Below are 24,052 nucleotides of genomic sequence, written 5' to 3'. Positions count from 1 at the left end.
CTGAGCCATTCTCTTACCTGTGGTGGGGCTGTGTTTGGCTATTGTGACCATGGAGTTGCCTGGGGCCAGTGTCAGGATCCCTTCCTGTCACCAAGGCAACCAAAAGGCTCCAATTTAAAAATCTACATTAATTAACAGCATCAATCTTTTCTAGACTCGGGCTCAATCCAGCAGCATTTAGTCACGTGAGTGTGCCTCATTCACACAAGCAGTTCCATGGATGCGAATGGGATCATTCAGGTGAGTGTGGGCCAAGCCACTTGTGTAAGCAAGTGCTGTAGGACCAGACCCTTGGTTTTATACAAACCCACTGTTTACTTACTCTTTTTAAAAAGCACCGACCAAGAAGCTCAGGGTTCTCAATGCAATTTTCCAGCTCCTTAAGGAAAATTCTGAGAGGGAGAGAGGAAAGGCATTTCCAAGAGATCAATACATTTACACGGTGGGGTGTATATGACACTCTTGAACCCCCATATTCACCACTGTGATATGATTAAGTGTTTTGTACAAAGTATGCCCTTGTGAGGTAAAGTCACAATTTGCTGAAACTCATTGTTCTGTCAACATAAGTATATCACCATTGTATATGAAGTTATAAGATTTTGCTATATGGTTGTTACTGAAATATGTTGTGTGTCTGGGAGACATCCACAGCTAGCTCTCCTGTGGCAACAAGGGAGGTGGCTCACACTCAGATGGGTGTTAAGCGACCATCACCAGCCATTGACCAGCCAGGGAATTGTAAACAAGAGATTTACAATTCAATAAGAGACAGTTGCTCAAGCGCTACACAATGGGGATTGCTTAAGTCTGTGACTCAGCAAGGTATCAGGACATGTGATGCTTGACTCCATGTTTGAGCCAGTATTTTTCTAGGCACATGAATTGAGTATAAAATAAGGGACAGTGGCATCATGAGCCCACCTTTCTCTTCCCCCACCTATTCTGAAGGCAACAAGAACGTTTGGAAGAAAAATCTGTGAACTGGGGAGATTTGTCCCAGGCTGAGCAGGTAATTCAGCCTGTGTATTAAGAACTGTGAACCGCTTACAACACCTAGTGGGGTGAAAAAAACTGCTTGATTCCAATCTTGCTTAGTCTGATAAAGTTTAGGATTTAGACTGTGATTTTATCTTTTATTTCTTATGTAACCAACTCTGTCCTCTACACCTCACACTTATAATCACTTAAAATCTACCTTTCTGTAGTTAATAAACTAATTTTAATGTTTCAACTTTACCAGTGAGTTTGTCTAAAGTGCTTGGGGAATCTGCTCAGATTACAAAGGCTGGTGCATGTCCACTATCCTTTGCAGAAGTGGTGAACTAATTAATGAGCTTGCATTGTTCAAGAGAAGGTCTTGAGCAGTGTAAGATGGTACATTTCTGGGGTGTAAGGCTGGGGGGATTTGTTGGTGTCTCCCTGTGTATAGTTCATGAGTGACTTAGAGAGCATTCACGCAATTTAGATGTATGTTGTTGGCTGAGTGATCACAGTGCCTGAAGGGATTTTCTGCTTGTCACGAGCATAGCGTTGCAAGAGACAGCCCAGGCTGGAGAGTTAAGGAGGCATAACCGTCCCACAGTTCCAGGTTGTACCCGGGGCTCTGTCACAGGAGGCCCCATCTAAATCTAGAAATAGGTGCTGTGGTTCCCTCGCAAAGGAGATTGGTGAAAAACCATGAGGTCCCTGATCCAACTACTAGAGATATACATTATTGCAGGTGTGGCGGGGAGGGGTCCTTTGGAGAAATGGGGCCCTCTTCAGAGTTTCGTGTCTGAATCAGACAGTTGTTGGACCATGCTTTAATCTGCTAGTGATGGGGTTATGACCTGTCTGGGTCCCATAGCCATTGGGGGTCCAGTTCCAGTTGGGTGGCCCAACCTTCTGCTTCTCAGTTGGTTCTGAGGGGACGTAGGAGCAGATAGGTAGAGGGCAAAGGGGTGCAGAGCACATGCAGTTGAACTCAGTAATCCATCAGGGCCAAAATGCTGTATATGAAAGCAAGAGTGGGAGTTTAGGGCCAGATCCAAAGCCCACTGAAGTCAGTGGGAGTCTTTTCACTGACTTTGATAGGCTGTAAATCAGGCCTTTAAGTGTGGGAAGGGACAAGGCTTAGGGGAAGGCTGAATGTCTCTTTCCTGCTTGAACCCCAGAAAGGGAAGAACTTTCATTTTAAAAACTAATGGATAAAGCTGGAAAACATAAGGACTTTTATTGGCATAATTATTATACCTTGGAAAATGGGAGGGACTTTTCTTGTTTTGTTCATCCAGTCGTTACACCTTACGCATACCTCCTCTATGCAAGGGAATTTTGAAATCCCTGCTGTTGTTAATGTCAGTTCTGCTGCACTGGGGTTAGCAACAGTAGGAAATTTTTAATACGTTTCCTCAATCTCCTGAAAGGACATTGAACATACTTTAATCTTGTCTATTAAATTAGTGTTTTCAGCACAAATTCAGCTGCACTGATTGCTGAAAACAGATGTCAGCAACTGGTATACTTCCCAGTGTAGACAAGGATTTTGGAGGGGGCATCCATAGATGAACATTTGACAGATGTAAACACCTAGCAAGGAGTGCAACAAATCAGATTATAGCTACTAGTAATGGGAAGACATAAAGACAGGAAAAATTAGGCTGACCATTAGGAAAAATTTCCTGACAGCAGAGGAAAATTAGAGTCTTATCTAATAAAAGGCTGCAGGATTTGGTTCCACAACATCTATTATGTTCCAAGGAAAGGGGTAAAAGACTTCTCACAAGGGACATTTAAAACTACTGAAGTTAGGACAAACCACATTACATGCACAACAGAGTACAAGCCTACACTGACAAGGAGATTAATTAGATGACCCCAGGGATTTTTTACATTGTACATGATTCTACGGTAGGAGGTGCACACACAGGTAAGGTGAGGACTACATTTCTTGGCTGCTTATTTGTGGGGGAGATAAAGCATTGTATGTAATAGCTTATTCATGAAAGTGTAGATTACTAGACAGTAAGCACGTGCCTGTTGTGGAATTCATAGATTTCCGGGAGGTTGCCAAAAAGAACTTCCTTTTTGTTCTGAAGAGCTGACGGGATCAGGTGAATTAAGTCAGGATTGTCCATTTCTGAAGCATAGCCCTGTGGAGAGTGAAAAAACAATAGGCCAATTTTCACCAGGAAAAAGAAATATTGTGCTTGATCCACTGACACATTTAATATGGTGATACTGTCGCTAGTTACTGCTCATAATTGCACAGTCTGACTCAGATCCTGTTTGCTCTTTGTTTTCTAAGTACAGCAGAGGTCAAATTGAGCTGGTTCATGGTGGCTTCCCATACCAGCACTTCTCTGGTGGCCCATCAGTTCCTGTTGATTTTAAGTTTCCAGAGTCATGATGATACTGTTCCAACCCTGACCAGAGGCAGGGCTGAGTCTACAGACAGAATGAAACAGCAGTTCTGAGAGTACATCTGTGCTTCAAGCTGGAGGTGTAATTTCCTCTTTGAGGAAACAAACCCAGGTTAGCTGTGATCAAGCTAGTACACTGAAAACGGAAGTTTAGCTGCAGCGGTGGGAGCAGCAGGAGGGGCTAGCCACCCAAATGTGATCCCATCCAAGATACCAGGTACGTACCTGGGCAGCTAGCCCCTCCTGCCATTGTGACTGCCATGGCTACACTTCTATTTTTAGTGTGCTAGCTCGATCAAAGCTAGCAAAGGTATGTCTCCTTGAGCTGGAAAATACCTCCAGCTCAAAGTGTAGATAAAACCTAAAAGTCAAAAGTTGACCCTGCCCTGTGGGAAGGGAAGGCCTTAAGCATAACAGGGTCCTTATAGTTTTGCTGCACAGGGCTCTCCACACAGGAGGGTTATGTTTGTTGGGGTTTATTTGGATTTTTACAAACTATACAAGAAGAGCACTCTGGGAGCACTTGACAGGCTTTTAAAAATACACTATTAAACCAGTAAACAGACCCATCAATTCCCCCAGCTGAAATCAAATAAAGAAGTAACAAGATAGGGTATGTCTACACTACCTGCCGGATCAGCGGGCAGCGATCGAACCAACGGGGATCGATTTATCACGTCTAGTCTATACGCTATAAATCGACCCCTGAGCGCTCTCCCGTTGACTCCTGTACTCCACCACCACGAGAGGCGCAGGCAAAGTTGACGGGGGGAGCGGCAGCAGTCAACTCACCACGGTGAAGACACCACGGTAAGTCAATCTAAGTACGTCGACTTCAGCTATGTTATTCACGTAGCTGAAGTTGCGTAACTTAGATTGATCCCCCCCCACCTCCCAGTGTAGACCAGGGCATAGGTATGAAAGAAGTTAGTCAATCCCACACACAGTTCCCACACAGCCACCACCATCAGCCCTACCCAACACCTATTTTCTTACAGACCCTGGAGAACAGGTGGGCCTTTCAGTGCACTCTGAAGGCCGCCAAACTCAGGCTGTTACAGACCTAAGGAAGACGTGAGTTCCAAAGGGGCAAGGGTCTGAGGCCCTAGTAGACAACAGCCAGCCAGCTGCCCTGCTGAGAAGTAGCCAGTACGTAGATCTGCCACTGTACATGGATCACAGACCCAAGCCCCACACAGAGGGAGCACACAGGGGCTTTAATAATAGCTAGGGTCCATGTCTTGTATTAGCACCAGAAGAATGGCTATACGCCTAGACACTGGATTGCGGGAAGGAGTTTTTTCCTCTCAGCCATACTTAGATCATCTGTGCAAAGCTCATTTACTTAAGTTTGGCGCAATGAAGTTTAGCATTTGGTCCTACAACAGGTGTGAATTACCCCCATTCATCTCAACGGAGATGGTTTTGTAAGAGAGATGCTCTAGTTCTCAAGGAATTATTCTGGGGAAGTTCCATGGCCCGTGTTATACATAGGCTTGTAAGGATTAGATTTTATCAGTAAATGTCAGTAAACATCGATTTCATTGTACACATAACAACAACAAATATTTCCCTTAATAATAATCGAAATTTACAAATATGCCAAGTAAGAAAAATGCTGCTTGAGAATTTATTAGTTAAAATCCAGTGATTTAGACTTTTGAATTGGGCTTGGTACAAACGTACTAGCAAATGAATAGTAAACAAAAAAGTACGATCTGTTGATTTAAGGAACATCCTTGGTATATTCTGACATGTGACATTGACAATTTGTGTTTCAATGGTTTATGAGACTCTAACTTTTTAAATCTCAGTGTCTACGGTCATTAAATAACTGCCTGAACCACCCATAATTTCATGCAACTGTGAACATTTAAATAGATAAAAATCTAAAAAAATGCTTAAAAATAAACACCAATATTATCCATCAAAATTATTTAAAAAAAGAAATCAAATTCATAGTATCATAGAATATCAGGGTTGGAAGGGACCTCAGGAGGTCATCTAGTCCAACCCCCTGCTCAAGGCAGGACCAATTCTCCAACTAAATCATCCCAGCCAGGGCTTTGTCAAGCCTGACCTTAAAAGCCTCTAAGGAAGGAGATTCTACCACCTCCTTAGGTAACCCATTTCAGTTCTTCACCACCCTCCTAATGAAAATTTTTTTCCTAATATCCAACCTAAACCTCCCCCACTGCAACTTGAGACCATTACTCCTCATTCTGTCATCTGCTACCATTGAGAATAGTCTAGACCCATCCTCTTTGGAACCCCCTTTCAGGTAGTTGAAAGCAGCTATCAAATCCCCCCTCATTCTTCTCTTCCACAGACTAAACAATCCCAGTTCCCTCAGCTTCTCCTCACAAGTCATGTGCTCCAGCCCCCTAATCATTTTTGTTGCCCTCCGCTGGACTCTTTCCAATTTTTCCACGTCCTTCTTGTGGTATGGGGCCTAAAACTGGACACAGTACTCTAGATGAGGCCTCACTAATGCCGAATAGAGGGGAATGATCCTATAAATCCTCTACATTTTTCCTATAAATTCTGCCAACCCTAATTATATGGAAGGTCAGAGCTGATAATCACAATGTTCTTTCTGGTGCTGGAATCCATAAAAAAAAACCCAGGATGTAGACTCTGAAGCCTGATCGTGATGTTTCCAAGTTAACATTGTTAACTATTTCACTGCTGATCCTTTTATGAGAAACATCCTGCTCCCCGGTTTTTGGGGCAGAACTTGAATAGGGCACCACACCTGCCCCCCTAACCTAACTCCTGAAGTAAAATACGTAGAATAGCCTTAATTCTTCACCTTCTTGGCTGAAATGCCTTATAATGGAAAACCTGTGCCTTCTAAACAAGGAATGGGCATTGTGAGTGCTTGGCACCTCACACAGAGTGTCCTATAAAGGGTAAAAAAAATCACTGCAAAGAGCAAGCTTATTACTCATTCATTAATAACTCAGAAGATAAATACTGGAAGTTTGCACAGAAGCATTCACCTTACCTCTATTATACTTTGAAGTTCTTCTACATAAACCCGCTCTGTTTCTATAAGTTCATTTATTATGTGGCTAAAAGAAAAAGAGAGAAAGAGGGTTATAATAGTTACCAATATTGCAAAGCACAAAATATCTGTTCCTTTTATATCACCACCTCAGGGCTATCCACAAATAATCTATGACACCAAGGGTTACCCTACTCTCGCTCTTCAACACAGATAAGCAGATAAGCTTAGAAGGGCCAAGTATCCCATTGGGTTGGTATATTTCTCCAACTCAGTTTTAATTTCTCCTCTGCTTAAAATGAATCTTGATTATTTCTGTCACTTTTAGATCTATCTGGGTCACCCTGAGGTCGCTCTGGTGGGGAGGGGAGGAAAAGAGAATTCCTCTGATAATTTCAGCAATAACATGTTAATAGGAAATAAGACAGAAGACTTTGTCTTCCTAGGTTAGGCTTTTTTAATTTCTGTTTTGTTTCCATGTTATAAAATAAGAAGAGAAACTAATGATGTTTTCCCCCCAATGCACATGGAACCAATTACGTCAACATGAGTTTGTAATGTAGACATGGCCTCAATGGATAAAAGGCACTTGTGGTGTTAACTGAGAGGGAATTAGAGGAGGTCAGCACTTTATATACCCTACACCCTCCCACCAACCATAGCTGACTTTGCCTAGTTTACCTTGCAGGAAAACAACAATGCTCTGTTTCCATTCTGTTTATTTCAGAGCGACCGCGAACATGCGTTAGATATCCTACCGTAAAAACACATCTCTTTTTTAATCAGTGAAGACATACCCTTTAGCCTGGAGTACCTTTGCTGCTGGCTGCCATTGGCATTTTACGTACTGTGTTGATTTGACCTTGTGTTGCCATCTCTGAGGTATTAAAAAAAAAATCAAAACAAAACAGGACAACTGGGATAATCCTGAGCCCACACAGCTGGACAGCTGGCACTCTGTACCAAGCAACCCTACAGATTTCCCAGGACAGCTACCTCAAAAAGGGGATGATCCTGGCACAGGTGGCAACCCTAATTTCACCTGTTCTGAAGAGGATTAGATCACAATGCTTGGAATGATGCTGGCCCATCTACACTAGGCCTCCCAACACTGAGGACATTAGTGGGGTTGAACCAGTATTAGCAATACTGGGACCTTTTTTCCCAAATTTCACTAGTATATAGTCAAGGTTTATAGTGGTTCGCACAAATAGTGCGAATAAGATACAAAACACACTGTGACTCTCACGTTACTCAGATTGTAAAGAAAGCATAACTGGATTTTTTTCCAGATAAACCCATATTGTCACAGTCAGGTCGTGGGCAGCCAGACCTAGTAGTCAGAGCCAGCGTCTGCGGTCACAAGACTGGAGTCAGCTAGGTCAGGATGCCAGGAGGCAGATACCAGCTTCCTCCTTTCCCCAGGGGTGCTCAACCCCGGCTCAGCTCCAGGCCCCACCCCTACTCCACCCCTTCCCCCAAGGCCCTACCCCCACCCTGCTTCTTCCCACCCCTACCCCTCCTCTTCCCGCCCAGTTCCGTCCCCTCCCCTGAGCACACCCCATCCCTGCTCCTTCCCCTCCCCCCAGCGCCTCCTGCATGCTGTGGAACAGCTGATCGCTGGAGGCGGGAGGCGCTGGGAGGGAAGGGGAGGAATTGATCAGTGGGGCCACCGGTGGGTGGGAGGCACTGGGGGAGATGGGGGGATCTGGCTGCCGGTGGGTGCTAAGCACCCTGGAGCATCCATGGAGTCGGCGCCTAGGGATAAACTGTAGGTCAGAACCACAGCTCAGATGCCAGGAGTCACACCAGGAAATCAAGCAGCGGGAGCAAGAAGCACAAGGCACACAGTCCAGAACAGCGTGGAGCCCAGCTGTTCAGAGAGCTTCCTCTTTCTGCTGCTGGATTAAGTAGGGCCAGCACGCCAACCAACGTCTCCGGGACTCCACCAATAGGACTGCAGGGGCGGAGCCTCAGACGGGGGCTGAGCGTCATGGGTCCCAGGTAAGTAAGCATCAGCAGGCTGCCAGATGGAAGGTTGGAGCATGTCTGCTCCTGAACACCCAGGTTCGAGACCCAGAGGTCACGACACATATGAGTAACCAGTTCTATCTGAGCAACCCCATACATGTAATAGCTTCATTGCTGCCTCTAAGAGACCTGGACATGCTCAATATACCAGTTCCAGCCATGCTGAAGTGCCAGAGGGAAACTGGCATTTAAATAAGACAACTCATTACTCACACCTGATCAGATATGGAAATTGGAAATTATTAACATATCTTTTTACTTCTGCTTCAGTTCTGAAAGTGTTCAGCGTTTGTAGGTTTATTAACTGTTCTGATAGATTATGCAGGCAATGTTATGACCACTACGCTGCACTCCAATGCCACCTTTAATAATACAGCAATCTCATCCTCCATATGGTGGTCTCTTGATCATGTTTGTTTGCTATTACTGGTATTAATAAAAAGCTTCATTTAAAAAACCCAACACTGCAATGGATTTCAGCAGAGTTCAATAACCAAAGATTGGGAATTGAGCCACTTGATCTTCTACACACAGTGTGGATCATCTGGCCCAAAATCCTGCAGTGCATGGGAAGTAATGGGCCACCTCTTCTAATCTTGTTCAGTGCCTATGATAGCGGCTGCAGGGCAAGTCTCAACTGGCTGCATGCTGGGGTTCAAATTCCATCCCTCCCTTATAAAGATATACTACAGAAGTGATACTCAGCTCTCAAAGGTCCAGGAGCAAAACTAGCAACAAACATTACCCAAAAGAGCCACAGTAGTAGGAATTCATTGTTTCATTTACTCTAGTACTATGTATTCATTTGTAAACACTATGACAGGGGAATATTTAGTTTATATATATATTATTCTCACAGCAAAAATGACTGACCAAGTATTATTATTTTATCAACTACAATTGGTTAACAACATAGTAAAAGCATCCTGATTGGTTAATAATTAAATCACACAGTGTTTTAATATTGTGTGCTGCAAAGAGCTGCAGGAGACGCATTAAAGAGCCACCTGCAGCTTGCGAGCCTCAGTCTGAGTATCACTATATTACCATATTCTACCGTGATGGTATAAAATACCCCATTTTAGAACAGGGATACTTCTGTGTTCTGAGTGATTACTGTAGAATATGGGAGTAATGGTTTATAAAGGGTTCTTCAGGCCTCTGTAGCTTTTCTTGAGTGCACGCTCCTTTTGACTTGAACCAGGCACTCTGTGCCAGGCTTCTGCTTTTAGTGCCAAGTTTTGCTTCAAGATATACACATAAACCTCCAGTGGACTTCACTTGGAGCTGCACACAGAGCTGAGTGTGGTATTTGGACCAAGAAGTGTTTTAAGAACATAGTGCGACTTGCTTTACTTACTAGTTGCAAAAAATAAAGCTGTTTCTGGTTACTCTGCATCTTTCTTTTAGTGCAAGCAGCTACTGTCATTCACCTTGATGTTTTGCTAGCTTTTTAATGTTGCAAATGATAATAAAATTAGAAAGAAATAATGAAGACAGCATATGGATAGGTCTTGGAGACAACCATTAAAGACAGGTCCAAGCCACAGGCTAGTAAACCTAATTAATCTAAATGATAAGTCTCAGAGGACCAGTTAAAATTCAGCTAAGGTTACTAGTGGCTAAAAGCTGTTACCATCTGATGGCTGTTTGGTGGCCTATTTGAAAGGAGTTGGGTGGTGCCTGTTTAGTTCACACTGAACCAGCACCACATTTGGCACCCTGGCTACCAGTCTCATCGGAGAAGCTAAGGATTAAATTGTCCATGAAGACAGCCCTCTGTGGAGAAAGAGGTGGCTAGGGACTATTTAGAAAAGCTGGACGTGCACAAGTCCATGGGGCCGGACGAGTTGCATCCGAGAGTGCTGAAGGAATTGGCGGCTGTGATTGCAGAGCCATTGGCCATTATCTTTGAAAACTCGTGGCGAACGGGGGAAGTCCCGGATGACTGGAAAAAGGCTAATGTAGTGCCAATCTTTAAAAAAGGGAAGAAGGAGGATCCTGGGAACTACAGGCCAGTCAGCCTCACCTCAGTCCCCAGAAAAATCATGGAGCAGGTCCTCAAAGAATCAATCCTGAAGCACTTGCATGAGAGGAAAGTGATCAGGAACAGCCAGCATGGATTCACCAAGGGAAGGTCATGCCTGACTAATCTAATCGCCTTTTATGATGAGATTACTGGTTCTGTGGATGAAGGGAAAGCAGTGGATGTATTGTTTCTTGACTTTAGCAAAGCTTTTGACACGGTCTCCCACAGTATTCTTGTCAGCAAGTTAAGGAAGTATGGGCTGGATGAATGCACTATAAGGTGGGTAGAAAGCTGGCTAGATTGTCGGGCTCAACGGGTAGTGATCAATGGCTCCATGTCTAGTTGGCAGCCGGTGTCAAGTGGAGTGCCCCAGGGTCGGTCCTGGGGCCGGTTTTGTTCAATATCTTCATAAATGATCTGGAGGATGGTGTAGATTGCACTCTCAGCAAATTTGCGGATGATACTAAACTAGGAGGAGTGGTAGATACGCTGGAGGGGAGGGATAGGATACAGAAGGACCTAGACAAATTGGAGGACTGGGCCAAAAGAAATCTGATGAGGTTCAATAAGAATAAGTGCAGGGTCCTGCACTTAGGACGGAAGAATCCAATGCACCGCTACAGACTAGGGGCCGAATGGCTAGGCAGCAGTTCTGCGGAAAAGGACCTAGGGGTGACAGTGGACGAGAAGCTGGATATGAGTCAGCAGTGTGCCCTTGTTGCCAAGAAGGCCAATGGCATTTTGGGATGTATAAGTAGGGGCATAGCGAGCAGATCGAGGGACGTGATCGTTCCCCTCTATTCGACATTGGTGAGGCCTCATCTGGAGTACTGTGTCCAGTTTTGGGCCCCACACTACAAGAAGGATGTGGATAAATTGGAGAGAGTCCAGCGAAGGGCAACAAAAATGATTAGGGGACTGGAACACATGACTTATGAGGAGAGGCTGAGGGAACTGGGGATGTTTAGTCTGTGGAAGAGAAGAATGAGGGGGGATTTGATAGCTGCTTTCAACTACCTGAAAGGGGGTTCCAAAGAGGATGGCTCTAGACTATTCTCAGTGGTAGCAGATGACAGAACGATGAGTAATGGTCTCAAGTTGCAGTGGGGGAGGTTTAGGTTGGATATTAGGAAAAACTTTTTCACTAGGAGGGTAGTGAAACACTGGAATGTGTTACCTAGGGAGGTGGTAGAATCTCCTTCCTTAGAGGTTTTTAAGGTCAGGCTTTACAAAGCCCTGGCTGGGATGATTTAACTGGGAATTGGTCCTGCTTCGAGCAGGGGGTTGGACTAGTTGACCTTCTGGGGTCCCTTCCAACCCTGATATTCTATGATTCTATGACTGAACAAGTAATACGGCCTGGGAAGAAATGCACACACACATTATGTGCATGGATAAATGCATGTGCAAGCCCCATATTTGCATGATCAAAATGGTGCTTGCATATGCAAACTCCTATTAAAATGCACACTCACACAGTTTGTACACAACTGTGGGTTTTGCACATCCAACCACACACATGAATGTGTTTTTTGTGGGCACACTTTAGAGGCCAAGATCCAGGAACTGTTCTTTTACATTTGTGTACATCTAGAGTAACTTCATAAAGTCAGCAGAATTATGCCGTGTTTATTTTAGTGGTCTTTTGATAGCAGAATTTGAATGCAAGTTTTTGAAACATGTCCCCACAAATCAGATTTTTGAAATATCATTTCTGAATCAGTTTCTAAGACTAACTCATTTTAAAGAAACCTCCAATTCTCTCCACTTCTCTCTTTCACTCTCTCTTTTAGGGAAGGCCTAAAAACAGAATAAAAAGTCACTACATGCTAAATAGAAAATCAAGGGCCTGGGTCTGTGCAGCAGCATTGGGAGCTTCAGGGGTTTTATTTAATATTCACAATATAGATTTTTAAAGAACTGTTGCATTGTGTAAAGATATCAGTACATAAATGTGTCATTTGGGAAGCTGGATAATGACCCTTATGTATTTGCATACTGCGTGCAGTGATACTGATTTACCTGAAAACAGGGCGCAGATTTTCCATACATCGTTTGCCCTCTTACAGAGCAGGTTTTACCAGGTCTGAATCTGAAGCTGATGCAGACACTTAGCTTACAGGTGAATCTGAAAAGCAATTATTGGTCTGCTGGTTTCCTAGTAACCTGCCGTGATAGACAAACAATAGTAGAGTGCCTTTCAAAGGCACAAATTAGAAGAGTCCAACCAGGAAAGGAAGCCTTTAAAACATGTTATTGTCGGACTATGTATAAATGGTTAAACAGAAGAGGATGGTTTGAAAAGCTTGACTCTTTTCTGGATCATAGTTTACGTAGAGATTGTCAGCTTTTTACTTCATTCTTTTGAATATTCACTGTATGAACCCAGATTTTTTTTACATTTACCTATTAATTTCCCTCTAATCTTGTTTGGAGCATAATCTCCAGGCAGAGCATTTAAAGCTACAATTCTTCACACGACGAAACAGAGATTCTGCAGGGACGCCTGGGATACGTCCATTAAAATTCCGGGGACCTCACAGAATCTGACAGACTTTTCTTTAATTAGATTTAATTTTATTATTTTTATTTAATTCTATAGGTGAAACATACATGCAGATTTATTACAAATAATAAATACTTTAATATTCACAGTGCTATACACAACCTATTTAACGAATCTTTACATCACCCCATAAGAGACGAGGTCGGTGAGGTAATGTTTTATTGGACCAACTTCTCCACTTTGGGAGAAGTGAAAGCGTATTTTTTGGCTCGCTCCTGGCTGCCCAACTCCTCGGGCAGCTGCCTCTCCATGCTGCCCTACTTCGTGGAGAGACCAGAAACATAGATGACTGTCCTTTCTCCTTCAAAGACAGGTAAAGTGAATACCATGTAGGTTACTCTATGTTACTCTATATGTGCTCTTCATGCACAGATATCAATAGCCATTCTCCATTAGAGGAGAGATTTTCCTTGTTCGCTCAGCCAAAATTTCCCACTCTCTCCACTGCAGAGCTGTATGGTCATCCCAGAAGTCGACATGTTTAAGTGGTTTTGTGGGCATTATATATAGTCCATGGGAGTCTCTCCATTGTCTTCAATGGGACTTTGTGATTGTCACACACACAGGTGTTGGTGGTAAGAGCTAGTGGTCGGAGCAGGAGTCCAGGCTAATGGTAAAAGCAGAACCAGAGAAGAGAATTAGAGCTGTAGTCAGGAGGCAAGCCAATGCTTGAAGCCATGACTCAGAAGCCAGAACAGAACCAAAGGGCGGAACTGGAGGCATGGTCAGAAGACAGAACCAGGAGTTAGGAATCAGGAGTTCAGAGGCAGGCAGGGATTAGGGCTGGAGCAGAGCAGGCAAGGGGGGAGCAAGGGTGGACAGGAAGCAGGTCTGGTTCAGCTGCGGGCATGGAACGCATTGAGCAGCCACTGTGCAGCTGTTGCTACAGGGCTTAAATGATGATCTCTGGACTCTTCTGATCAACCAGGGAGCACCTGCAGGTTTATTGGGCCCAGACAACCTCACTGGGTTGCTAGTCAACTGAGCCCAGAGGCAACTGAGTTCCTGACAGTGATCAGCATTTCTTTATTTCACCTTCTTTATTTTTCCATTACGGCCTTTCAGATCTTCGCTGTCTGGTCGGCTTAAACCTTCAATTAAATATATAATCTTCAATGATAAAGGCTTGATTATGTCCCTATGCAATAAGAACAGCCTTACTAAGTCAGACCAATGGTCCATTTAGCCCAATATCCTGTCTCCAACCATTTAGCCCAATATCCTGTCTCCAACAGTGGCCAGCACCAGAGCTTCAGAGGGCATGTATAGAACAGGGCAATATTTAGAGGGATTGCTCCATCATCCCTTCTTGACTTCTGGCAGTCAAACAGTTAAGGTCACCCCGAGCATGATCCCTGATCGTCTTGGCTAATACTCACAGATGGACCTATCTTCCTGAACTTATCTAGTTCTTTTTTTAACCCACTTATACATTTGGCCATCATAACATCCCCTGGCAGTGAGTTCCACAGGTTAATTGTACGTAATGTAAAAAATACTTCCTCTTGTTTGTGTTAAACCTGCTGCCTATTTATTTCATTGGATGTCCCTGTTTTTTGTTTTTGGGAAAAGGTAAATAACACTTCTCTATTCACATTTCCATACTATTCATGATTTTACAGACCTCTATCATATCCCTCATTAATGCCTCTTTTCTAAACCAGACAGTCCTCATCTTTTTAGTTTCTCCTCTTAGGGAAGCCATTTCATACTCTTGATCATCTTTGTTGCCCAGTTCCACTATATCGTTTTTAAGATGGAGCAACCAGAACTGGACACAGTACTCAATGGTGAGGGCCCACCATTGATTTGTAAAGAGGGCTTATGATATTTTCTGTTTTATTATCTATCTCTTTCCTAACTCTTCCTAGCATTCTGCTAATTTTTTTGCCTGCCGCTGCACATTGAGCTGAAGTTTTCGGAGAACTCCCCATGATGATTCCAAGGTCTCTTTTTTGAGTGGTAACAGCTAATCTAGAACTCATCATTATATATGTGTAATTGGGATTATTTTTTCCAATGTAAGAACTGCGTAGGGGACAGGCAACTCCGCACTTTTCCCTTTCACTTAACATTCTTCTGCTGTTTCTTCCATCGTAGTTTGGCCTTGTAAATAAATCCTATACTGATAATCCTCTCCGACTGCACAATTTAAGAGAGTTCATTCTTGGCCTTTTGAACTCACATTTAAGGTGCATCTGTTAGTCCTCATTAGCTGGGACAAAGAGGAGGGTGTCTGAATCATACCTCGGCACCTAGGGCATTCCCATGTTTTAAATTTAAGATAACCCAGTGAGCACACTCTCTGGTGTTGTAAACTGGAGAGTCCATAACAATTTCAGCCTACAAGATAAAGGCCATCCTCAAGCAGGTGTGTGGTGGGGAGGTGTCTGGGAAAGAAGTCTGTTACAACTGGGTATGCAGTGTGCACTCAGAGGTTTATTTAGGAGGAGTGGGTTACCAGTGAATAGCTCAGTCACCTTCACTATTCAGCTAACAAGGCAGGTCCACTGAAACCAGTCATGCATTTGCTGATCATTTGTTCTAGAGTTTACCATATAAATACATTGTTTTTCTTCATCAGAGCAGCGATAAACAGGATTAAATAGAGCTGATGCTTTCTCTCTTTTGCTATCCAAAGGCTCCATTGGTTGTCACCAGACTGGACTCAGAGGCTACATGCATTACCACCTGCTTATACAGGATTTGACACTGAAGGCACTAGTTACAGTACATATAAACAAGCTCTGGCATGGAACAATGTGAAGTCCCAAAAGGAGGATTTGGGAAATTCTTGTTGTTTATTCACAGGACAAATGAACCATTCAGTTTACTTGGTCAAGTTTATTGGTAGAGATGTCATCCAAGGACTTGAACCTTTACGGAGAAGGAGAGACATCATGTGCTTCAGCAGAGAGCTAGAGAATAATCTCATACCCAGGAATCCTTACTCTGTTAAATTCTCTGCATAGTGCATCCTAGTCCACTTTCGGAACTGGAGGATCAAAAAATCTGCAAATTGAACTTATCTCCACTGGGGTCAAGAATGCCCAAATTTTATTCCCAGCTCTGACACTGACTCCCTTTGCAACCTTGCACAAGTCTCTTAACTTCACTTTGTCTCGATTGCCCCATTGGCACTATCTGGTTGTGTTAGAGCTGCTTAGTCCTCAGCTCTCAAGAAGCAGATGGGTAGAGCATCAGCATGCCGGGCGAAGTCCATTGTGCAGTCGTAGATATGTGCAATTTGAAGATGAAAAGTGGGAGCACAGCTGGGCCAACGTTGAATGTTTAGCTTTAGCGTTAGGTTTTAAATGCTGAAAATGTCAGGATGCAGACATTGCCGGAACAGGGCATATAAGGCACACCATTTGAACTGGCCTTATCCATCATCTCTGAATTGTCCCCTCAGTTATGCAGGGAGTTTTTCATATGGAAGCATATATCAAGTAGACAAGCATGAACGACAATCCATTCAATATGTGCTTTACATAATAGGGCCGAGGAAAGCTTACTTCAGCACAATAGAGATTTAAAGTCAATAAGTAGGACTTTTGATATAATTTCCCCCCTGACTTTAACTAATTAATTACTAAATGCTCAACTACCACAGTGGTGTATGTGGGTTAGATAGTCAGAAAATATTTTTATCACCACTATACAGATGGAAAAACTGAGGTAAAGAGGTTAACAGACCAAGATCACAGTGTCAGAATCAGGATTAGGACTTGGTAGTTCCTGGCTCCCCATCCTCTTTTCAGGTGATGTAGTTAATTTAGTTGCTTATTACCAAACTATTTGTTGGTTAAGTCAGCTAATTATGAGATATAAAACAGTTCCCTGTGGCCAGTTATTCTGAGAGCACTATATGTGGGGCAACTTCTTATATGCAAAGGGATCCAGTCTCTTTGGAAAAGGCAAAGCACGGAGTGTAAAAAAAGTGGCACCTGTGGTGAGATTCAACTACAACCGAGATATATTTCTTCTCATTCGAGTTTCAGGCGCAGCCATGCGTATATCTGTCAATATAATGCTGCAGTTCATCAGGAACTGTCCGTACTGAATAGACATCATTCTTCAATAAAATCTCTTTCTGTCATTTGGGAAGAGGAATAAGTCCCAGAGAAAGATCTTCAGAAATTCTCTTGGTATTGACACCTCCTCATCAATTATTGGGAGTGGACCACATCCACCCTAATTGAATTGGCTTTCAACATTGGTTCTCCACTTTGTAAGTTAACTCCCTTCTCTTCATGTGGCATGTAATACAGCCGGACTCATGCGGCGGCGCCTCCTGCTGGTCCACCTTACCGCTGGCCCCAGTCCCTCCCAGGACCCGGTGCCTCCTCCCACTGGGGTGCTGTCCCCTGGCAGTAAACCCCAACAATCCCTGAGGGTCTCCCCTCCCTGGGGAACCTCCACCCATTACCCCCACCTCGCCTCAGTCTTGGCTACTGCCAGTCATCGCTTAGCCCCGCTCCCTGGGGCAAACTGCAGTGTACCACTCTGCAGTGTACCACATCACAGGTGAGGGGGTTTAGACCTGCTGCTTCTGTCTACCCATGGGCTGCCCCCTTGCAACCACAGTACCTATTAGGTCCTAATCTAGGCCTCGTAGCCTGGGGGTTTCCAGAACAGAGCTCTCCTGCTCCCAAGGCCTTTCCCCCTCAGCCCTGATCCAGTCTCAGGTTCCTGCAGCCAGTCGCTTCCCTCTTTGAACACAGAGAGAGACTCTGGCTAAGCTTCAGCCTAGCAACCCCTTTATAGGCCCAGCTGTGGCCTCACTGGGGCATGGCCCAGCTGCGGCCATTTCCCCAGTCAGCCGAGTTTCTCTTGCCCTCAGCCCTGGCTCTCTCCCAGGGCTGGCTTTTAAGCCCCACAGGGCAGGAGCGAGTAACCACCCCACTACAGGCAATATATATTTATGCTTGTATCTGTAATTTTCACTCCATGCATCTGAAGAAGTAGGTTTTTTACCCACGAAAGCTTATGCCCAAATAAATCTGTTAGTCTTTAAGGTGTCACCGGACTCCTAGAAACTTTCTGTGTCTATAATTACAAGATACCAAAGTCAAAGTTCCACTTGAATGAATTTGTTAGTAGTTATGAAGATCTTTTACCCCTGTTTAGGGAGAAGATTATGTGGGACTGATCCATGACACAAGTGTCTCTTGAACGTTGGACAGTGGACAGTGTTTTTGAACTAGGAAATGAACTAGTAGCACGAGGAGAGAATGCCAAACATCCCTCCTAAAAGCAACTATCTTGGTGGCAATTAATATTTGTAAACTGCTTTGAAAATTGAAAGTGCTAATTTTATTGGCCTTGATTCTGCTCCCACTGAAGACAATAAGGGCAAGTCTCCACTACAAAATTAAGTCGACCTAAGTTATGTTGATGTACAGCCACTGCGTTTCTACATGTTCACGCTACGCTCCTTGTGTCAGCAGTGCACACCGTCACCAGGAGCTCTTGCACCAATTTAACTGCCAGCGTGAGGCATGGTGGGATGATTTCTGAAAGGCAGCCACAGTTTGTGTAAGCAATGCAGTGTCTACAACGACCTAACGACATCAACTTAAGTGCTCTACTTCTCGCGGCTTACATTGACCTAACTCTGTAGTGTAGACCAGGCCTATGATTTTTGCCATACTACTGCACATAAGAAAGAAATCCCTCTGTGAAAGCTTTGACCTCATTAAACTTAATTTGCATGTCAGGATTGGAAACAGGGAGTCAAACTGTTAAAAACTTTGGTTCAATTCCGGGTCGGATTTATCAATATTTCTTAACTCTCCCGTTCAGTTTCAGTTCAGACACTAAGTTGTTGGGTAACCAGTACATCCACTTTGAACCAGTTCAGATACATTTCCTGGAGATTAATGTCTCGTGCTCTTATGTTTGCATTATAACTCCTAGAAAAAGAATACAATGATAAAGATTTCTTTCATTGCAGAAAAATTATTCACTTTTTAAACAAGGTATTTGCACGCACTGCATCCTCCAGAATTCTGTCAGTCATATTTGCCTGCTAAGGTGACAAAATGAATTTCAGCCCAGAAAATGCCCTATCTACTCTGACTTGCATAGCAGGAACAAACACTCAGCAGGAAGCAGGAGCAGAGAAAAGTCGAAGAGGGGAGGGAGGCGTTCTAGGAGGTTTCAGGCAGTCCTCCACCTGGGATTAAAAGACAGGAGAACTACTAATCCCAGAACCACTCTCTCCCCATCTTCTCATCTCATCCAATGACTTCCTAGGAAGTGTAGTCTCTGCCCCTCTCTCTCCAGGATTGGAACACAGAGACACCCTGCCACAGCATCCCCAAAGGCCCCACCTTAGCGCCTCATTATCGAACCTCTTATTTTGAATCAGTTACCAGTTTTTGTATTTTTGGGTTCAGTTCCAGTTCAGGTTGAATACAACGGAGAGGTTTTCAGTTCTGGTTCAGTTCCAGTTCACTCAAAAAACCTCTCTGAACCAGTTTCAGGGTAAGGTTTGGGTTCAGTTCGACTCCCCAACTGGAAACCTGAGACCACTTTGTTTTGATCCTGTTAAGAGCTCTAGATGCTGAGATTTTTAACACTCCACCTGTTGATGATCCCCTGAGAGAAAGAATGAACATTCATTTTTTGGACCAAAGCTGGTGGATGTTGTCATGTTATGGAGTATTTCCAGTTAACCACTAAGTTACCACTTTAACCGTTTTTTTCCCTCCGGCCCAACTCCATGCCACCGGTAACATTCATTTTGGCTATTTCTGTTTCTGTTGCACGGGACTTCCTTCCTTTCAATCTTTTGTCTCCCACGCTTTCTTGTTCAGCTCTCAGTTCCAATAGCCGCTGTTGAAGCCTCTTTTCTTTAAAAGTCAAAATTTTGTTTTTTACCGTGAGTCAACAACATGATACTGTTGCAGAGAGGAAAAAAAGCAAACACCATTCGAGGGTGCATGAGCAGAAGTCTCGTAAGCAAGACACGAGAAATTATTCTTTCATCTACTCAGCACTGATAAGCCCTCAGCTGGAATACCATGTCCATTACTGGGCAGCACACTTAGGGAAAGATGTGGAGAAGCTGGAGAAAGTCCAGAGAAGCAAAAAAATGTAAGGTCTGGAAGACATGACCTATGAGGAAAGACTGAACACATTGGGTTTGTTTAATCTGGAAAAGAGAAGACTGATACCAGACTTTAACCATGTAAAAGGCTGTTATAAAGAGGAGGGTGATAAAATTGTTCTCCTTATCCACCAAGGACTGAACAACTAGTCCTGGGCTGAAATTGCAGCAAGGGAGGCTTAGGTTGGACATTAGAAAGAAAAAAAAAAAACTTTCTCACTGAAAGGGTAGTTAAACTCTGGAACAAATTACCTAGGGAGGCCGTAGAATCTCAGTCTGTCAGTCACTAAAGGATTATAAAAACAGGTTAGGCAAACACCTGTCAGGGATGGTCTAAATAATATTTAGTCCTACCTCAGTGCAGGGGACTGGTCCCTTCCAGTCCAGCCTCGCTACAATTTGATTTGATTTTTTAAATCTTTAATGCTAAAGTACTTCCTTAGTACTAATGCCTATGGTTTCATTCTTGTTAATAAAAATAGATTTAATGGGGCATCTTCAGTCTTGCAAGCAGAGCTTCTCCTATTCAGCTGTTCCAACTGTTAAACCTATAAGGACTGGCCTCTTTCCATGAACTGTCAATATAAAAATCAAGCCTATATTTACCTTTTCAAAACCATTTCCTAAAAGCTGTTCATTTCTACTAGACAGGTGTGGAATGTCCATCTTTGTTGTCTGTTTCTGGCTTTACACTGGTAATGGAGACAGGTATGCTACATGATCAAATTTATTGACTTCCAGTGGTGAGTTACATTTGCTCTTTTCTAACCAACTAGTTGGCTATATTCCATTCTGAGGGGATTCCATACAGATACAGGAATCTGTGCCAGCAAATCCTGATGCAGAAACAAGGCCTGTGAATGGCATCAAGACAACTAGAAAATACGTCAGTGGGATTGCACACAGGTGCAGCCAACACCGGCTACAGATGGCAGATCTGCTTTGGCATCTTAGCAGGCCACTACAGAGGAAGCTGGTTTGAGAGTAAGTAGTGATTGTGTGATCAAAAACCAAGTGAGGCTTGGAGACAGCAGTTGGTAATTCATTGTGTTAGTTTGTAGCTATTTGAATTTTTTTTAAAGGGAAGATGTCGGTGGATACTGATTCCTGCCATGTGACAGGGGTACCGGCCTTTGTAACCTGCCCCAATCAGGTGACAAAGTGGATTTGTCTTTTAACAGCACTCCTGTAAGACATGCTTTCATTACAAATAGTGGTGTTTTTCATAATGTAAAAAGGGCCATGGTGTGTATTCTTTAAACAGGATTCATTAAAGCCAGTCTATGCTGGCAAAAAGAAAAGGAGTACTTGTGGCACCTTAGAGACTAACAAATTTATTTGAGCATAAGCTTTCGTGAGCTACAGCTCACTTCACCGGAGGCATTCAGTGCAAAATACAGTGGGGAGATTTATATACATAGAGAACATGAAACAGTGGGTGTTACCATACACACTGTAACGAGAGTGATCACTTAAGGTGAGCTATTACCAGCAGGAGAGTGGGTGGGGGGGACCTTTTGTAGTGATAATCGAGGTGGGCCATTTCCAGCAGTTCACAAGAATGTCTGAGGAACAGTGGGGGGTGGGGGAGAATAAACATGGGGAAATAGTTTTACTTTGTGTAATGACCCATCCACTCCCAGTCTTTATTCAAGCCTAAATTAATTGTATCCAGTTTGCAAATTAATTCCAACAAAGCCCGTTGCCAACTGTGTTCACATATCTATTCAGGGGACACCATCATAGGGCCTAATCACATCAGCCACACTGTCAGAGGCTCCTTCACCCGCACATCTACCAATGTGATATATGCCATCATGTGCCAGCAATGCCCCTCTGCCATGTACATTGGCCAAACTGGACAGTCTCTACGTAAAAGAATAAATGGACACAAATCAGACATCAAGAATTATAACATTCAAAAACTAGTCGGAGAACACTTCAATCTCTTTGGTCACTTGATTACAGACCTAAAAGTTGCAATTCTTCAACAAAAAAACTTCAAAAACAGACTCCAACAAGAGACTGCTGAATTGGAATTAAATTGCAAACTGGATACAATTAATTTAGGCTTGAATAAAGACTGGGAGTGGATGGGTCATTACACAAAGTAAAACTATTTCCCCATGTTTATTCCTACCCCCCCCCCCGCCACTGTTCCTCAGACGTTCTTGTCAACTGCTAGAAATGGCCCACCTTGATTATCACTACAAAAGGCTTTTCCCCCTCTTCCCCCCCTGCTCTCCTGGTGGTAATAGCTCACCTTAAGTGATCTCTCTCATTACAGTGTGTATGGTAACACCCATGGTTTCATGTTCTCTGTGTATATAAATCTCCCCACTGTATTTTCCACTGAATGCATCCGATGAAGTGAGCTGTAGCTCATGAAAGCTTATGCTCAAATAAATTGGTTAGTCTCTAAGGTGCCACAAGTACTGCTTTTCTTTTTGCGAATACAGACTGACACGGCTGCTACTCTGAAACCAGTCTATGCTGGGTGGTTTGTGCCGAACAGACTTTCCTGGCAACATTCTATCGAGGGATCCTCTTTTAATTCTCAGTTTGTACAGTGCCTAGCACAATGGGGTCCTGTCTATGACTATGGCAATAGAAATAACAATAATTGTTCCAAGAGGAAGCTAGTGTATATGCACACCCAGTGACACACATTGCTATCCAGCAAACCCAAACTGTGCCAGAAGAGTGACTTGTTAAGATTAATTTATGTTTGATTAAAGCATCACTAGTTGCTATTTGTGTAGGCAAAAGCTATATAAATAGCAACATTAAGTCTAAATGTCAGCTCAAACAAGTGAACAATCCCATCTATGGACACAGAAATGCTCAGCTCGAAGAGAGGGTGCTGAGAAATACTGGCGTCTATCCCAACTTCAAGATTTTATTTATGTCCTTGGATAAAATCAATTGATCCAATGCACCCCCTGCTGCCTCTATCCCCACAGTCCGCCCCCTTCAGCCTTCTCCAGCCTGCCCATCCTTGTGCAAAGTTTCCCCTGCCTGTCCTATCTTGCACTGTATTCCCCCAGCCTGCTTCCTTTGTTACCCTTGGGCTCTTCACCCCCGCCAGCCAGTCCTTTGTACAACTAATTGTTTTCTCTTCCTGCTCCTGGCTTCCCATTCCAGACTGGCTGGGTGCCAGCCGGAGGAGCACTGAGAACAGAGGGGACAGTCTCCCTGTCCCCACTGCTGGCACCACCGCCGTGTCCCAGAGAGGAGAAGCAGTAATCGCAGGGTACCTGCAGCCCCGCCACGTGGGTGAGATCCCAGCAGGGCTGCAGGAATGAGTGATGGAATGGCTGACAAAGGCACAAGTGTCCTGCCCACTGCATGGTGCCTGTCAGCCCACCTTCCATGCCAGCATAAGGATCTATATTTGCAGATCCCTCTGCAGGACTGGGGCCTATAAATGCAGGATTGTTTTACGAAATAGTTCAGTGAATATGTAAGACACAGAAGACCTATAACATTCTAGAAAGATGTGAAAAGATTTTTTTTAAAAAGATCAACCATTCAGTTCATCATTCTTCTTTTCTCATTGCTAAACTGCTTGACAGAAAACTATGCTGATGAACAAAAACCCATTTTAGAAGGCAGAAAACTGAATACCCAGACTTTCAAAAGTGTCTAGTGATGTTGGATGCATAAATTTCTGGCTACAGGCCCAGATTAAGGCATAAGTAGATGCCTAGAACCCCAGTCTCTCGGATCAAGTGTCTTCAGACTCTCAGCTTTAGTTAAAAAAGGAGAAAAAGGTACAAGTTTCTAGTGTTTACTGTTGCAAATAAACAAGCCACAATTGAAATGTGAATTGAACGTAACGTAGTGATGTTTCCTGAGTCTGAAGCCAGCCTGAATCAACAGTTCTGAGAAATACCCCATT

At 43.6% G+C, this 24,052-nt stretch overlaps 1 protein-coding gene across 7 annotated transcripts in view; it reads right to left on the bottom strand.

Annotated features, from left to right (window-relative positions):
* The window catches only part of MCF2L2 (MCF.2 cell line derived transforming sequence-like 2), a 319,798-nt gene that overhangs the window by 55,394 nt on the left and 240,352 nt on the right, over positions 1-24,052 (bottom strand). For all 7 annotated transcript variants that reach the window (XM_073359253.1, XM_073359256.1, XM_073359257.1 and 4 more), the window contains 3 exons: positions 6,412-6,478; positions 3,019-3,134; positions 323-392 (listed from right to left, as the gene is read on the bottom strand). In XM_073359253.1, coding sequence (XP_073215354.1) covers positions 323-392; positions 3,019-3,134; positions 6,412-6,478 — 253 coding nt within the window. The remainder of the gene's footprint in view (positions 1-322; positions 393-3,018; positions 3,135-6,411; positions 6,479-24,052) is intronic.

Source organism: Lepidochelys kempii, chromosome 9, assembly GCF_965140265.1.
Source record: "Lepidochelys kempii isolate rLepKem1 chromosome 9, rLepKem1.hap2, whole genome shotgun sequence".
In the NCBI taxonomy this organism is placed as follows: Eukaryota; Metazoa; Chordata; order Testudines; family Cheloniidae; genus Lepidochelys; species Lepidochelys kempii.
The sequence above is the reverse complement of the archived record's forward strand: the minus strand, read 5'-3'. Positions and strand labels throughout refer to the sequence as shown.